Source organism: Ostrea edulis, chromosome 2, assembly GCF_947568905.1.
Source record: "Ostrea edulis chromosome 2, xbOstEdul1.1, whole genome shotgun sequence".
In the NCBI taxonomy this organism is placed as follows: domain Eukaryota; kingdom Metazoa; phylum Mollusca; class Bivalvia; order Ostreida; family Ostreidae; genus Ostrea; species Ostrea edulis.
The window spans coordinates 77,331,186-77,346,695 of record NC_079165.1 but is presented as its reverse complement, the minus strand read 5'-3'; the positions used below and the strand labels follow the sequence as shown (position 1 = coordinate 77,346,695).

Genomic DNA, 15,510 nt, shown 5'->3' with positions numbered 1-15,510 from the left:
TCTCTATGATAAATACCATATTTTAAAGCAACCCGGCCATTTCTGTTCTTGAATTGATTTTTAAAAAATTTAATTGGAATTATTGCATTAGTCTCAGATTTACATTCCAACCAGTGTGTTTCATCAAACAATACAAGTTCATTGGTAAATGTTCCCTATTATACAAGACAGTCTTGAATTTTTACAACATTTCAAAGTTTTGTTTCAAAGGAGAAGAAGGAAGAAATTTATAATCCTGTAGGAAAGCAGTTATTTTCAGATTAAAGTAATAAAAATGTATGTTGCATGTGAGCCCCTTTTATGAGACAACCTCTACTGAATATTAAAGCCCTGCATCATATCAAGATTTGTCATGCTTTAATTAATTAACTGGCTTATAACTTTATGTTTCAGTTTACTAGCCCAGTGTTCTAATCTGTTGGCCTTTGGGGTGGTGTTTTGGTTTGATTTTGAACATTTCCACCACATTGAGTAAGTATAAAGAATGTAAAGCTATTGACAATCAGCTGTGATTAGTTTAATCAACTCAAATTAGCAAAAGACAACATCACTGTACAAATACAGTAAAGCTATAATGAACCCCCAGGTGCAGTGTTAAACAATTCGTTAAAACCAAACTTCATTATACAGTAAAACTTGGTTATAGTGAATCTCCAGGGCCAGTGTAAAACAGTTCATTATAACCAAGTAAAGGTTATAATGAACCTTCAGGGCCAGTATTAAACAATTCGTAATAACCAAACTTTATTATACAGTAAAACTTGGTTATAGTGAATCTCCAGGGTCAGTGTAAAACAATTCGTTATAACCAAACTTTGTTATATCCATTAAAATTTTTATCATTTCTCTTTCAATAAATATCACTTCACAAAAAGCGTGAATTCGTTATATGTGTGTTTGTTATAGCGTGTTTTAATGTAATCATGATGTTCTGTAATGCCTAACATTTTTTGTTTAGAAATTAAACATACAAATGTACCTGGCATATAATTTTAACACATGATCTGTTGCTTTTCAGAAGGTAAATATTTTGAGGAAAATTCTGAAGGTTTATGTCTTCTCTGGGAGAACTGCCCAGATTACTCTCTCTCAATAACGATAATAAAATGCGTCTTTAATTTGGGTGCATGAAATTATTTCACTAGAAAATGTAGATACTAACATTTCTTTTTATTGATTTCTTAAAATATGAAAACTAATATTTCTTTCTATTGATTTTACATGTATTATCAAATATACATGTAAGTGAGGCCTGATACACTGCAAATCTCCCTGGTTTTTTTTATAAAAATTTGTTACCCGGTATCTACTCTTGTTGCCAGAATTTATTTTAATGACAAATGGACTTGCATATTGATGTTCAAGAGGTATGTAAGTGTTATCTGATATGTGTTCAGATCCCACTGTAAAATTTTGCCCACCTTAAGTTTCTTAAGTTTTATTGTTAGTAAATAGACTTCTGTATTTTTTTCCCTTTAAAACAGGCACCTTTCTTTCTTTTTTTACCTGTTATGATAGGAAAGACTTGAGAGTTTACTGCTTGTATCAGGCCTCAGTCTGCAATTTCATTTCTATTTCATCATAACCATTCTTATGGGTTACATATACATGTATTATATGAGGGTCTTATTAACACTAAAAGGAAATGTTACTGCCCTAATTCCAGCACCCGCAGGTATCTGAGTTTTTTCTATTCACCCCCAAAATATGGCCGCTTCCTTTCCTTGTCACACTCAATTCCTAAATGTAATGTATAGTTATTTATTTTCTTAAGACATTTCATCATCTTAAATCTTTGCCAAACTTGTATTTCAATATAAAATGAAAATAAACAACTATACATTTATTTTGATGTAAACAAGCAGAAGCGTTCTTGATCAGTAGGCTAGTACATGTATTTAGTATGTGTGGGGAAAAGGTCATTGAAGGTCAGTGGGTACACAGAAATCCAGAGAGAAAAAAAGATGCTTGTTTCAGAGTGTTTTCGTGTGGACATCAGTCATAACACACACAAAAAAAAAACCACCCCAAAAAACAAACAAAAATTATCGGAAAATATATTGAGGTCTTTAAAATTCCTCAGGTTATTGAATATCTAAATAGAGATCTGAAGATTCAGACATAGGCATATAAAATCGAGCACAGATTCAAAGGAAAAAAGCTTGTCGAATTCATTTGAGAAATTTCTGTTTCCAAATTTTTTGAGTATCCACTGTCCTTAATGACATCACTAGTCGAATGACTTGATAATTATCTACACATGCATATCCTTCATGTAAAAGTTCTTCAGTTTCTATAAATGTACCTTTGAATCAATATTTAGTCAATTTATTGATCTCTGTTTATCAGGCTATACTGTTAATTCTTTGTTTTTAAATTGTGTATAGAGTTTCTGCTGTAGATTTTATTGTTGTTTCAAAATTACATAAATTATTTTGAATTACAGAGTCATTGTTGGGTTTTTGATAAATTGAATTATTTTGAAAATATACGAATTCATTGTTGTTTTGAAATTACACAAATTTCTGAGGTATCACTAATCTGCATATTTATTAATGTCCTGATTGCAATACACATTCATTTGATAAAACGTACAAAACAAAGTCACTGATAAACAGGGAAATATCGAGTGGTGCACAAGATCTTTCTTACATATTTTTAAGCATAAAGATTTTTATAACCACCACAAGACATTTCAGTTTTTAAATGATGAGGAAGAGTATGACCATATGAGCATGTAAATCTGTAAACACTATGACAGTGAAACTCCACACAAAGTAAACTAAGCAGATCAACTCACAGCTTCAACTTAAAGAACAGTTTATGAAAAATTCCGTACTCTGATTGTTTACATATATCAGTATGCCAATACGGAAGTTCCGAGTTCCTCAAGAGTTATTTCCCTTTGTCAAACTCTTTCCGTAAATTATGACGTAAAATATGATGACAGTGGGTACATTTGCTAATTACTATCGTTGTATTATTTCTTAAAAGATGATATCCAGAGATTCTGAGACCATCCTATCTCAGGGAAAAGGCAACTTTAGTGAGTTTATGAGTATTGGATAACAAAATGGCTCAAACAAATATTGTTAATTGCCATCTTTGTTTGATAAAAGCGTCACTTATGTAGAAGAGGAAACTAATAATGATTCAATAGCCAATTTGATGATCTTATTCAAACAAATTATGCTTGATATGGCCAGAATATGCATACCAGTGATTGATATAAACAAAAGTTACGCTTTTATTACATTAATCGTACGTAATCGTTATGTACAATGCCAGTCTACGATATAATGTATACATTGTGTACCCACCATACGTCATAAAATGCGAAAGAGTTCGACAAAGGGAAATAACTTTTGGGTAACTCGGAACTTGCGTATTAGAATGTCTTATGATTTTTCACGTTCGTGACCGACTTCAAAAGAACTTATTTATTTCATTTTACAGAATTCATCCAAAGAACATGTCGATAAAGGGTCTGCCGTTTTTTCTAGCCATATCTATCTATTGTTACGAGGTATTTATGTCCACAGAAACCTTGGTCATAACTTTTGAATTAGTGGTGATCGGGATTTCATATTTCACATGTGTATTCCTTGTGACTTGTAATAAGACCTTTTCTTTGGTACCAAATTTTTTTGACCTTATGACCTTGACCATTGAGTTTAGCCATAGGGGACATCAGTGTTTCACGAACACATCTTTGTTTTTAATATAAAAAAAAAGAGGGGGGGGGACAAATAGAAAGAACTGCATACAGAAGGTTTTAATGGGTGTAAAAAATTCAGAAGTAGAAAACTGTAGAGCTCAGAAACTACTGTGGAATCATTCTAATTCGTGGGGGCCAATGTTCATGGGTAAGCAAAAGTTTGCTGGTTCATGGGGACTTAATTTTGTTGGTAAGCGATACGATGTCACTAGGAGAGATAACTCTACTTGGTTGAAAATAATGTTCGAGGACATGTAAATTCGTGGGTAAGAGTGACCCACAAAATCCACGAACATCAATCCCCCACGAACAATGATGGTTCCACAGTATACATCTGTATTGTATTTGGGTGTTGTGGACAGCTTTTTTCACTGAAGTTAAATTTTTACTATTTTCACTGTTGGCCAAAAGCATGAAATAAAAAACTGCAGTGCAAATTATGAAATCATTATATTTACCTTGGAATGGCTGAAGAAAAAATTGTAAACTGTGTGAAAACAGACTTCAACAAGAAACCATGCAAATAAACATTGTACATTCTACACGCCTTAATATGCATTACTGCATGAATGAAAATGTTTAGGTAAGAAATTTTTGTTTGTTTGTATAGGGTGCTGGGATGATATTGTCTCTGGAGGGGTCACTAGCAGCTGATATCCGATACAAGTTCAAAAGGTCAGTGGGAGGTTACGCACAAGAGCCTGTGATAGCTGCTACCATATATAGCAGAAAAAATTTAAACATTTATTCTTGGATATTAATGTAACAGTTGAACAGTCATAATTTAATTCTGTAGAGTTGTTTTGTTTTTACTTTGAATACAAATACTATCATGCTTCTTGTGTTTTAAGGAGGTATACTACATCATCAAAATGGCTGACTTCCTTAAAAAACGTGAATGGAAATATAAATATCAGCAATAAATGTCTATTCTGTTGAGATTTAATAGTGTAATTGAGTAGCTCAGTGGGTTTGCTTGTCAACTACTGATCTGTAAATAGCTGGTTTGAGTCCAGTAGGGATTTTAAATTTTTTTCAGATTACTTTCTACTATGACTGCATTTTTTGACTAAATAAAGTAAATTTGAAAGTTTTCAAAATATTGTTGTACATATCCTCCACTTTTTATGTATATCAGATTTCTCTGGTGTAGCATTCCTCAACCTTTTCTCTACCACACCAGTCAATTTGACTGAAACAGGACTACACAAAAGGGATGTCTCTAACTCTTTGAAACTATGATATATATATCATTTTAAAAAAAATTCTCTGTATTTTTAGATAGGTAAAGATCAATTAAGTAAATAGAAGCACTAAATTAAAAAAAAGCATTTAAAGTGAAAGATATCTTCGCTTAAATATGGTGCAATGGTTTGTCGCAAGGCCATTTTCCCCCTCAATATGTTTTTTTTTTTTTATTTCCTACATAAATGCAGTATTATTCATATTTTTGAAAAGCATATACCAATGCTTTCAAATTATTTTCAATTTCTTGCAATGTTCCTCCACTTTTCATCCATATCAAATTTCTCCGTAAAATATTGAATTTAAGGTTCTCTTTACATGGGCACCTGAAATCTTGTCAATCATGTTAATTGATACAATTATTTTGTAATTGAAATCAAGCCTTTAAAAAAAGTGTGACCTCTTCGAAACTGCCATAATTTGACTGTGGGTGGGCTTTGGTAGAATTATGTGTCGTGGACTCTTGCACCAGTGAGTTGTATGAATTCTAGCAGAGTTATATCCCTTAATTGGGCTGCTTTTTCTGGACTTTCCAAAATTTATTACATATTTATACCTGCACTTTTTAAAGAAAGTTTGGGTATATTCTTGTTACCCTGGTCTGTCTGTCACTTTCTTCTTCCTCAAACTCCTCTTTTATTTCAAGCAGTAACCAATAAATCTTTTTGAATATGATAGGTGGTGTCCTGTAGATGTACAATAAGGTTTTGCAACTTTTAAATTTACTCTGGGGGTAAAATGGGGGTCGAAAAAAAAATGTTTTTCTACATAAACATCGTTCCCAGAACTCATCTTACATGTATATTTTATAAAATATACATGTAAGATGAGTTCTGGGAACCATGTTTTGGAAAATGATTGGTGGTGTCCTGTAGATGTGCAGTAGGGTTTCATAATTTTCAATGGTGATCAAAACATGACATTTTTCTATAAAAACATGGTTCACAAAACTCTTCTTACATTTTACGCAGTGGCGAAATAATCTTTCGTAAAATAATTGGTGATGTCCTGTAGATGTGCAATAAGGTTTCAGAATTTTCATTTTCACCCTGGGGGCCCAGATGGGGGTCGAATAACTTTTTTCTCGGAAAACAAAAAATACCTTTGTTCTTGGAACTTTTTTTTTCAATTTATAGCTATTGATTTTGGAGAAAAATGGTCAAAGGTCAAGGTCACAGTGACCGAAAATAGAATGAAAATTTCAGAAAAATTTGGTTTCCGGATGATAACTCAGAAAGTTTAAATCCGAATCAAATGAAACTTTGTTATATTGTTGGGTACCAGGTAAGAAAGACCCCTATTGATTTTAAAGAAAAACGGTCAAAGGTCAAGGTCACAGTGACCGAATATAGAATGAAAATTTCATAAAAATTTGGTTACCGGATGATAACTCCGAAAGTTTAAATCCGAATCAAATGAAACTTTGATATATTGTTGGGTACCAGGTAAGAGAGACCCCTATTGATTTTGGAGAACAAAGGTCAAGGTCACAGTGACCGAATATAGAATGAACATCTCAGAAATATTTGGTTTCCGGATGTTAACTCAGAAAGTTTAAATCCAAATCAAATGATACTTGAAGATATTGTTATGTACCAGGTAAGGAAGACCCCTATTGATTTTGGAGAAAATAGGTCAAAGGTCAAGGTCACAGTGACCAAAAATAGATTTAAAATTCAAAAAAAATTTGTTTTCCGGAGGATAACTCGAAAAAATTTAATTTGAATCAAATGAAACTTGGATATATTGTTGGATACCAGCAAAGGAAGGCCCCTATTGATTTTGGAGAACAAAGGTCAAAGTCACAGTGACCGAATATAGATTGAAAACTTCAGACAAATATGGTTTCTGGACAGTAACTCGAAAAGTTTAAAACTGAAATTAGTTCTTCACAATTATAAATATGCCACATCATTCCTGGCTTTACAATGTATCCCATGCAACTTGGCTCATGCACCCCTGGGTGCATATACTGATTTTAGACTGATATTTTGCTTTGTGTTTCAGATATTTTGTATGTACCATGGTCATCGTTACCAGTTTGTATATCTCGTTTGGATCAGCGGGATATTTAGTAAGTTTTGCAAATTAATGTAATACTATCTTGTCAACACGAAATATGAAAGTGAATCACCAGATTCCGAAGATTTGTTTATTTATCCAAATGCAATCTCAGAAAAATTCCAGAGTTCAAAAAGAAATGATTTTGATTATTGACATTTTAATATTTCAGTCATTTGGTCCAGAAACAAATCCAATAATTACACTAAATTTGCCAAAAGGTAAGATTTATTTTGGTGTGGGCTAAACATCTAACATACTAGGGTTTGTTATACCCGCACTATCTAAAAAAGTTTGTGTATATTGTTACCCTGGTCCGTCTGTCACACTTTCTTCTTCCTCAAACTCCTCTATTATTTTAAGCAGTAATCAATTAATCTTTTGGGATATGATAGGTGGTGTCCTGTAGATGTGGAATAAGGTTTTGAATTTTTCATTTCACCCTTGGGGCATAATGGGGATAAAGAAAACGATGTTTTTTGTAGTTTAAAAAAAACCCAAAATACCCTGGTTCTCTAAACTCCTAATACATGTTATCAGTAGTCAAATCATCTTTTGAAATATGATTAGTGTTGTCCTGCAGATGTGCAATTAGATTTCAGAATTCTCATTTTCACCCTGGGGCCATTTTTTCCCCACAAAAACCTGGTTCCCAGAATACCTTTTACATTTAATGCAGTAGCCAAATCATTTTATGAAAATGATTGGTGGTCTCCTTTAGATGTGCAGTAAAGTTTCAGAATTTTCACTTTCACCATGGGGCCCAAATGGGGGTGGATTAATGACATTTTTTCTGTAAAAAAAGAAGAAACAAAACCAAAAAAAATTTTTTTTAACAAAAACGGGTTCCCATCTTTTGGAAGGTAATTGGTGGTGGTGTGTAGATTTGCAATAAGTTTTTGGAATTTTCATTGTCATCCTGGGGGCTTAATGGGCCGAGTAAAAAAAATCTTATGTTTTTTTAACAAAAAACTCTGGTTCATAGAACTCTTACATTTTACATAGTAGCCAAATCATCTTTTGGAAGGTAATTGGTGGTGTCCTTGAGGAAGAAAGGGGATGGAAAGACAACGGACAAAACCTTGTGCTCAGTGTATTGTGTCATGTGCAGCAAGAATATATTTACTTAAGGGTTGCAACCTCAAAAATCAGTGCAAAATTATTTAAGTTTTGAAAGATATGATATCCAAGAAGTACATATGTTAAAAAAGCATAAAATATGCAATTTTGGATTTTAAAAAGTGATTTTCAAAAAGATGAACAAAAAACTCTGGTTGATTTGTCACTTTTTTAGGGCCTCCTGTTTATAATATTCTACAACTTTATGATTGATATTATGTATGTACAATCACTTGTTTAGGGCCCCCTGTTTATGATATTCTATAACTCTATCCTTGTAGGTGAATCTCAGGTGGATTTTGCCATGGTTGTTAAGACTTTCCTCTGTCTTGCTTTATTTTTTACCTATCCAGGTAAGCAGGAATTGTTGTATTTTACCTGTAGGTTTGTTGTGTGTGATTTTCACGTACATGTACAGCTACAGGAATTGTTGTATTTTACCTATAGGTTTGTTGTGTGTGATTTTCACGTACATGTACAGCTACCAATTTATTAAACACTCTCAGCATTTTATATATCAAAGAGAAAGGAAACTCATGTGATTGCAAATCTATAGTATAAAAATGTCATTTTTAATGAATTTGACCCTTGACAAATATTGTTTAAACTGAAATAGACAATTGTAACCCCACAATTGCACTCTCTAGGAAAAAATCTTTAAAGTCTCAGATCCTCTCCAACAGATCCCTTCCTATAGATCCCTCCCAACAGATCCCTTCCTATAGATCTCTTCCAACAGATCCCTCCCAACAGATCCCTTCCTATAGATCTCTCCCAACAGATCCCTTCCTATAGATCTCTCCCAACATATCCCTTCCTATAGATCCCTTCCAACAGATCCCTCCCAACAGATCTCTTCCAACAGATCCCTCCCAACAGATCCCTTCCTATAAATCCCTTCCAATAGATCCCTTGCAACAGATCTCTCCCAACAGATCCCATCCTATAGATCCCTCCCAACAGATCGCTTCCTATAGATCCCTTCCAACAGATCCCTCCTAACAGATCCCTTCCAACAGATCCCTTCCTACAGATCTCTCCCAACAGATCCCTTCCTATAGATCTCTTCCAACAGATCCCTCCCAACAGATCCCTTCCAATAGATCCCTTCCAACAGATCCCTTCCAACAGATACCTTTCAACAGATCCCTTCCAACAGATACACTTGTACCTTTCAACAGATCCCTTCCAACAGATCTCTCCCAACAGATCCCATCCAACGGATCCCTTTCTTTGTGATTTTTAAGTCTTAGAATAGCATTGCTTTTTTTCACGGATGATAATTTGGGCTTATTTTAGTGGTTTGGTATCATGCTGCCAAATCTTCAATAGCTAAATTTGCACCCAAATACAGTGTATGTCTGCAATCATAATACTAAGTGTGTATTCTCACAAGAAAGACAACTCTGAACAGCAACGTTGGTTTTTTATGTCTATCAGGAGTCTTGCCATCAGATGTTTGCCTTGTCCATAAATACAGAGAACTAAGTCTAAGCCAGTTTTTATACGCCCGTCTTAAGACGGGACGTATTATGGTATGGCGTTCATGTCTGTCCGTCTGTCTGTCCATCCGTCTGTTAGCTTTTTCGTGTCCGACCCATAACTTAAATACTACAAGGCCTAGAATCATCAAACTTTGTCTGTAGATACATCTTGGGTAGAAGGTGTGTCGCACATTAAAACCAGGTCACTGTGACTTTTCATTAAGAAGATATCCGTCTGTCCGTCCGTCTGTTAGCTTTTTCGTGTCCGACCCGTAACTTAAATACTACAAGGCCTAGAATCATCAAACTTTGTCTGTAGATACATCTTGGGTAGAAGGTGTGTTGCACATTAAAACCAGGTCACTGTGACTTTTCATTAAGAAGATATGGCCATATATGGCAAAAACTTGTCCGGCTCATAACTTGAAAACTATTAGACCTAGAATCACCAAAATTGGTCAACTAATGCATCTTAGGTAGAAGGTGTGTCACATCCTACTCTAAGGTCACTGTGACATTTAATTAAGGTGATAAATTAAGGTGATATAAAAAAAAAAATGTTTTAATGGGTACAATCTATACTGTTAACAATATGTGATGGGCGTATCATGTGCCGTGGCGGTGCACTTTATTGTTCATGAATTTCAGAAAAGTTCTCTAAATTTGGAAATCTTTTTTTAACTCAATTATATTCAGACTATCACTAAATGTTACTGATACAGACTATCACTAAATGTTACTGATTGTTACCGATACGGTTGATTACTTTTTAGTTATGATGTTCCCGGTGATGAAGCTTCTGGAAAATTATTTCATCACTGATGCTCACAAGAAAATCTTAAAAGGGGTAAGTGTTGATGTCAACAGAAGTCAGTGAGAGAGAGAGGGGGGGAGAGAGAGTGTGTATGAGAGAGAGAGAGGGAGAGACAGAGGGAGGGAGGTATTGTACTTCACCTGTCCAGTGGTGGTCAAGCTCACAGTTGTCTCTATTGTAAATGAGAAACAGAATTCTCTTACTGAGTAACTTTACTAATTTTTTGGAAGGCAGGTAGCATGCAATATTTGGACTTGATTTCTGATTGCCAGGAATTTGTGATTTTCTATTTCACAACATTCTGCAGGTGTTTAACATAGAATTTGTGATTTTTTATTTCAGTGTCTAACATGGAATTTGTGATTTTCAGAACATCCTGCAACTTACAATTTGTGATTTTTTATTTCAGAACATACTGCGAGTGTTTCACATAGAATTTGTGATTTTCAGAACATCGTGCGAGTATTTAACATAGAATTTGTGATTTTCAGAACATCCTGTGAGTGTTTAACATACGAGGGTGAGTCAATAAGTAACCAGCCTAATTTATTTCCGTTTGAGATCCACCTCTTCTTTTTCGATGCAATTGCCCTCTAGTGTGATGCACTTAGACCAACAGTGTTCAAGTGCCATCAGCCCAGAACTGAAAAAGTCAGGGTCCTTTCCATTTACCCACTCCTCAACTGCTGTCATGACTTCTTCGTCAGACCGGAAATGACGTCCACTGATATTCTTTTTCAAGTTTGGGAATAGGAAGAAGTCGCTAGGAGCTAGGTCAGGCGAATAGGCAGGATGTGGTATTAATTCATACCCGTTTCGCTCTACAGCATCCATTGCAACTTTGCAAGTTTGGATTCTCGCGTTGTCCTGTTGTAGCAAAACACCTTTAGAGTTTACCTCGGTGTTTTTCACGGAAGGTGGTTCACAGCTGGTCTAGCAAGTTTGCATAGTACACTCCAGTTATTGTACTTCTCTTGGGTAAAAGGTCCAACATAATAACGCCTTTAGCTTCCCCAAATACTGTGGCCATCACCTTGCCAGCAAATGGTTGCATCTTGAACTTCTTTGGCCTCGGGGACCCAGGCCCAACCCACTGATGACTCTGAGCTTTATTCTCTGGCTCATAATAATGAACCCAAGTCTCATCTATAGTCACCAGACGCAAAAGAAAATCATCTTTTGACCTAAAACGCTTCAAGGCGCTGCATACTGATGCTTTGGTTGCCATTTGCTCATTGCTAAGGGATTTGGGGACCCAATGGGCTGTTAGCTTGTGCATACCTAAACGATCATGCAAGATTGTTGAAACACTACCATGTGAAATGCCTAATGTCTGCTCAATTTCTTCCACCTGAATTCGCCTGTAAGAGTATACCAGATTCCAAACTTCTTCCACATTTCTTCGTTGGTGACATCCAGTGGGTGTCCAGACCTGGCTTCATCTTCTAAAGACGTTCTATCGTGTTTGAATTCCCCTACCCAGAATTGAACCTGAGCATAAAATGGTGCAGAAGACCCATAAACATCGGCTAACTCGCTGTGTATTTCCTTGCCTGTTTTACCTTTTAAATACAAGTACCGAATTATAGCACAGTACTCAACTTTAGGTGAAAAGCTTGCCTTTGCATCACCAGCCATGTTTTACATTCAATATCTTATTAAAGAATGACTCGATATGCGTGCAATTTTGCAGCAAGGTATAAAACATATATTGAAACACGGCATGAAAATCGTGACCGTCTCGGTCAATCGGAAATGGGACAGGCTGGTTACTTATTGACTCGCCCTCACAGAATTTGATTTTCAGAACATCCTGTGAGTGTTTACATAGAATCATAGGCGCCTGGGTCAAGGATATTGCACTATAACCTATATGTAAACAATGGAGGAAATTCGAACCACGAATAAATATTTCTCTCTGATCTATGGTGTCTCTTTATACATTTTTTCATGTTCCAGGAAGCTTAAATACACGTGTCATTATCACAGAACACTAATTTATCCACGTTTTAAAAAATGTCTTATCCCACTGATTCATAATGTATAACGTTAAGAAAAAAATATTAAAAATATACAACGGATAGACAGCTGTTATTAGAGGATTTTAATTATTAAAGAAGAATTACTGGGAGTGAATGGGTCTCTGAAACTGGTTGGTAAGCAGTGTAAATAACTTTTAATCGACAAATATCTGTCATGGGGTACGGAAAGGGGTAGATTGAGTTGCAAGCCTTGTTATATCCTTGACCCAGGTGCCTATGCATAGAATTTGTGATTTCAGAACAGTCTGCGAGTGTTTAACATAGAATTTGTGATTTTTTATTTTAGTGTTTAACATAGAATTTGTGATTTTTTATTTTAGTGTTTAACATAGAATTTGTGATTTCAGAACATCCTGTAATTAAGTGTTTAACATAGAATTTGGGATTTCAGAACATCCTGCGAGTGTTTAACATAGAATTTGGGATTTTTCAGAACATCCTGTGAGTGTTTAACATAGAATTTGGGATTTTCATAACATCCTGCGAGTGTTTAACATAGAATTTGTAATTTCATAATATCCTGCGAGTGTTTAACTTAGAATTTTGTGATTTCAGAATATCCTGCGAGTGTTTAATGTAGAATTTTGGGATTTTCAGAATATCCTGCGAGTGTTTAACGTAGAATTTGTGGTTTCAGAACATCCTGCGAGTGTTTAACGTAGAATTTGTGATTTCAGAACATCCTGCGAGTGTTTAACGTAGAATTTGTGATTTTCAGAACATCCTGCGAGTGTTTAACATAGAATTTGTGATTTTCAGAACATCCTGCGAGTGTTTAACATAGAATTTGTGATTTCAGAACATCCTGCGAGTGTTTAACATAGAATTTGTGATTTTCAGAACATCCTGCGAGTGTTTAACATAGAATTTGTGATTTTCAGAACATCCTACGAGTGTTTAACGTAGAATTTGTGATTTTCAGAACATCCTGCGAGTGTTTAACATAGAATTTGTGATTTTCAGAACATCCTACGAGTGTTTAACATAGAATTTGTGATTTTCAGAACATCCTACGAGTGTTTAACGTAGAATTTGTGATTTTCAGAACATCCTGCGAGTGTTTAACGTAGAATTTGTGATTTTCAGAACATCCTACGAGTGTTTAACGTAGAATTTGTGATTTTCAGAACATCCTGCGAGTGTTTAACATAGAATTTGTGATTTTCAGAACATCCTACGAGTGTTTAACATAGAATTTTGTGATTTTCAGAACATCCTGCGAGTGTTTAACGTAGAATTTTGTGATTTTCAGAACATCCTGCGAGTGTTTACTGTGTTCATGACTGGCTGCATTGTGTTAGTCATCCCAAACTTTGCCAATCTAATGGCCCTAGTTGGAGCGACCTGTTGTACCATGTTAGCCTTCACTTTACCCGGATTGTTCCACATGTGTATATTTAAAGGGTAGGTACCATTCCTGGTCTTCACTTTGCTGGAATTGTTCCACATGTGTATATTTAAAGGGTAGGTACCATTCCTGGTCTTCACTTTGCTGGAATTGTTCCACATGTGTATATTTAAAGGGTAGGTACCATTCCTGGTCTTCACTTTGCTGGAATTGTTCCACATGTGTATATTTAAAGGGTAGGTACCATTCCTGGTCTTCACTTTGCTGGAATTGTTCCACATGTGTATATTTAATGGGTAGGTACCAATCCTGGTCTTCACTTTGCTGGGATTGTTCCACATGTATGTAATTATTCTCTCATCAGCATGACATTTATCAATTCAATTTTGTTGTATTCCTATGTGTATATTTATAGGATAAAAACAATCCTTCCCTGCAAAACAAGATATGTTTACTTAAACACATTAATAAGTTGCCATAACAACCATATTGTGGCAACATGCACAGGTTTCTGGTGGAAACTCAAAAATACAAATTACAATTGTTCTTAAAGACACTTGCATACAAACACATTTTTTCTCTCCTTTTGAAGAGTTCCAATTTTTACATTTTTACAGTTTTTGACAAAATCTGGGTATGTTTTGAAAGTTTTCTTACTGAAGAGTATTTATTGGTACTTATATACTAATAAGGTACATGATGCACATAAAGCAATTTTTAATCAATGTGTGAAGAGAGTTCAAACGATTACAAAATGTCTCTACATCGGAAAGCTCTGAAAACAGAAACCCAGTAAACACTAATAATTTCATCATCTTGACTTCATTCAGTTTGTAATGTTGCTAGTTCTACATGTTTTGCATATGTATTCATGTTTACTACAGAAATATTTGAAAATGGCAAAATTCAATTTGTTTGTAGCTATTGTCCATAAATGATGTCAGTTTGCTGTCAGTTAATGCTGCATGAATGTTGGAGTTAATGGCAAATTAATTTTCAGTTAGACAGTATAAATGTATGAGTTATTTGCAATTTAATTCTCAGTTAAGACAATATTGATAGATGAGTTATTTGCAAGTTAATTTTCAGTTAAGACAATATAACTATAGAGTTATTGGCAAGTTGATTTTCAATTAAGACAATATAAATGTATGAGTTATTGGCATGTTAATTTTCAGTTTTAAAACAATATAAATGTGTAAGTTATTGGCAAGTTAATTTTCAGTTTAAGTGACTTTTTAGTGCAGCTTTTTGGTCTTCCCACACAGGACATCTATATTACATCCATTGCGTCTTTTTTGTAGAAACCTTACAATATACCAGGTCATTATAGACTGGACATTGATATTCTTGGGAGTTGTGGGGTGAGTAATGGTTAGAGTTCTATATTTATCGGATGAACAAGTCAAGTTTAAAAATTCACATAAGAAAAAAGTAAAATTCCTGAGAGATCCTTGCCACCTGAGTTTTAGTTGACCGGAATGAAGTCTGAGGGAGCTTCTACAATGGTGGCCATGTCCCTGTTAAATGTTTGTAGATTCGGTCCAATTCCCAAGCTGTTATCGAGTTTTTCTGTACCAACTGGACTAAACTTGTAGTGAATTCACATTTAAGGCTATACTGTACTATAACTTTGCCTGTTGTTTTATTTACATGGTGTTTTTCTGTCTGTGGTTTTC

At 34.7% G+C, this 15,510-nt stretch overlaps 1 protein-coding gene across 1 annotated transcript in view; it reads left to right on the top strand.

Annotated features, from left to right (window-relative positions):
* The window catches only part of LOC125680372 (uncharacterized), a 30,796-nt gene that overhangs the window by 10,173 nt on the left and 5,113 nt on the right, over positions 1-15,510 (top strand). The window contains exons 8-16 of the mRNA XM_048919872.2: positions 394-471; positions 3,457-3,526; positions 4,329-4,393; positions 6,971-7,037; positions 7,197-7,245; positions 8,425-8,496; positions 10,401-10,474; positions 13,736-13,887; positions 15,136-15,195. Coding sequence (XP_048775829.1) covers positions 394-471; positions 3,457-3,526; positions 4,329-4,393; positions 6,971-7,037; positions 7,197-7,245; positions 8,425-8,496; positions 10,401-10,474; positions 13,736-13,887; positions 15,136-15,195 — 687 coding nt within the window. The remainder of the gene's footprint in view (positions 1-393; positions 472-3,456; positions 3,527-4,328; positions 4,394-6,970; positions 7,038-7,196; positions 7,246-8,424; positions 8,497-10,400; positions 10,475-13,735; positions 13,888-15,135; positions 15,196-15,510) is intronic.